At 38.1% G+C, this 2,701-nt stretch overlaps 1 protein-coding gene across 1 annotated transcript in view; it reads right to left on the reverse strand.

Moving 5' to 3' along the window:
• Positions 1-836: 836 nt before the first annotated feature.
• Positions 837-2,701, reverse strand: part of LOC101860788 (SPRY domain-containing SOCS box protein 3) — an 8,060-nt gene continuing 6,195 nt past the window's right edge. Inside the window, exon 4 of the mRNA XM_013090902.2 lies at positions 837-2,698. Within this exon, the coding sequence (XP_012946356.1) occupies positions 2,450-2,698 (249 nt within the window). The 3' untranslated portion in view covers positions 837-2,449. The remainder of the gene's footprint in view (positions 2,699-2,701) is intronic.

The following is a 2,701-nucleotide window of genomic DNA, read 5'->3' on the forward strand; positions in this document are numbered from 1 at the left end:
GTTAGGCTAAAACAGCATTAATTATATTCCACTTTTGCCCTGAGGGCCCGAGCATACTGTACATTTTGACATGAGCGCCTTATTTCACCACAATTCCTCTCAAAGAATTAGCTGGTACACGAGTAAAACATTAGAGGGGAGAAGGCCTCTGAATAATAATAATAATAATAATAATAATAATAATAATAATAATAATAATAATAATAATAATAATAATAATAATAATAATTACATAGCGCATGTCAAAAAAAGCAGCTCAGTGCGCTTTACTTTGCAATACTCATTTTCATATATAGGCCTACGAATGTTGCACGCTGAGAAGAGACAGCAGCAAAAAAAAATTGTTTGTTTGAGTTTGAAAGAGAACTCGACGACATGACAACTGTGCTTGGATTCTGGTCGACACGACATGACATGGAATGTTAACATAAAAAAAAATAAATGAAGTAGTATAATGTGAGGGGTGCTCACAAATGAATTATATACGAGGGGCGTACCAAAGGTGTTTTTTTACCTAACCATGAAGAAATAAAGGTAGAAAGCTGAAATTTGGCACAAAGCTTAGTCTTTCTCTATGTAGTCACCTCCCACAGTTACACATTTTTGCCATCAGCATGACCTTGCAAAGACCTTGAGAATAGAGGACCTCTCTCTTGCTAGTTCGTTTGTTGGGAGTGCTGAATTTTTCATTGACTACTTCTTGCTCAGAAAGAGTTGCTTTTGGAAGGGAAATACATGTACATACATTATTATTATATTAAGGTTGTGGTTTGTTACCTTCCATTCTTCTTCTAATAGATAGGTCCAGTGACTTTTCCAATATATTCATTTTTTAGTTTCGTTTGTCTATTTTTTGTTCTTTTGTTTTGCTGTTGCCATCTATACAATAAGCTTGATAGAGAATCTGGTACACTTTAAGCTTACAGAAAAGGAACAAAATGGGAGGCCGAAAACTAAATAAGGTCCCCTTTTTGAATTGACTTAATTAAAACCTTTCGATGGAACATTAACAGTGCATGGGAAAACTACCCTTCAACAATTCAAAGAAGCGAAAAAGAAGAAAGAAAGCAGACGATAGCATCATATCAGAGCAGCCAAGTTATATACACGCACAATGACATGTTCCTCTGTTTGTAGGAGGTCTAATGTACACAGTGGCAGTGATCAGTGGTTTACACAGTCAGGGAGGACTATCTCACATAGTTATTGGACATGAAGGAGTAACAGATTAGGATGATAATATGTACAGAAACCTAGCTAAAAAAGAATTGATGATGATGATGATGATGATGATGATGATGATGATGATGATGATGATGATGTAGATGATGATGATGATGATGACGATGATGCCATCAACTTGTGACCATCAATGCATTCGTTTTCCAAAGTATCTGGCAGCTTATTTAAGTTATTACCAATACTGATAGTTATCTACACAGATGGAAAGACTCCCATTATGGTATGTATATATTTAACTACCCACTGCTCAGCTCTGTCTTCTACATGTAGCCAACTTGATATTACCCTGTCACAGGGCTTTTCCTCAAACTTATCATTCTTTGTTAAAAATTAATAGAATCTGATAATTTCACATTTTTGGCTCAGTTTGCGTAATTTCATTTATATTTTTGGGGGGTATAAAACCGCGGGGACAGACTATTACATGAAAGTCCGATATTTTAAAATTTTATAACCAGGAAATGTGATGGATTTAGAGTTTGTTTTGCTTTTTTTTTTAAACCAAAGAAAAAAAAAGAAGCCAACATATAGACTGTGACGTTGTTGATCTCATTGAGTCAATATATAACCATTTTTCCCAAGCCTAGCACAAAAAATCGATGGCAAAAAGATGTTTTCAGGAAGATCTAACATCTCATAATAACCTAGAAAAAAAATTAACTTGAACTCGCTGATCTGCTGGCAGCATAGAAACATGACGCAGTTTTTGTTTGCTTTTGTTGTTGTCTGATTGTTTGGGGTTTTTTCTTTTCCTTCAGAGATCAAGCATCATGTCACAATGCAACAAAATCAACTTGAATAGAACATTTTTCAAAAACAATATAAAAATGTTCTCAGCTGGCATGCCACAGCCTAGCAAAATATCAACTTGAACAAAAACAAGGCGCACCCTTGGTCTTTACAACCACGTAGGCTAAAGATGTTTTCACAAAGATTTCTATCATATCACAAGCTCAAAAAATCAACTTGAATAAAAACGAGGTGCACCTTTGGTTTTTACAACCACGTAGGCTAAAATTTTTCCAGAAAAAGATAATCTATCACGTAGTCACAGGAAAGATTATCCACTAGTGAAGAATCTTTGGTCATGGGGCTCACAAAACCATCCTGATGTAGTCCACGTGCTCACAGATCTCACAAAGACTCACAAAACCATCATGATGTAGTCCACGTGGCCACAAGATAATCTATCACGTGGTCACAGATCTCACAAAACCATCGTGATATAGTCCTTCATCTTCCGGGGCACGGGAAGCTCCTGAGCCCTCACCACCCGGTCCCCCTTGAACTCACAGCCCGCCAGCACAGAGCCCGCCACCACGTGACGACAGCGGTCCTGGAGGTTGAGGAAGGAGCGGTAGCGGGTCCCCACCATCATGGCGCTCTTGGCCGCCGTGGAGCAGATGGTCGGGTACAGGTCGGACTCCACTCTGTCCAGGCCTTGGAAGGGCGATGCCTG

Source organism: Aplysia californica, unplaced genomic scaffold (assembly GCF_000002075.1).
Source record: "Aplysia californica isolate F4 #8 unplaced genomic scaffold, AplCal3.0 scaffold01658, whole genome shotgun sequence".
Lineage (NCBI taxonomy): Eukaryota > Metazoa > Mollusca > Gastropoda > Aplysiida > Aplysiidae > Aplysia > Aplysia californica.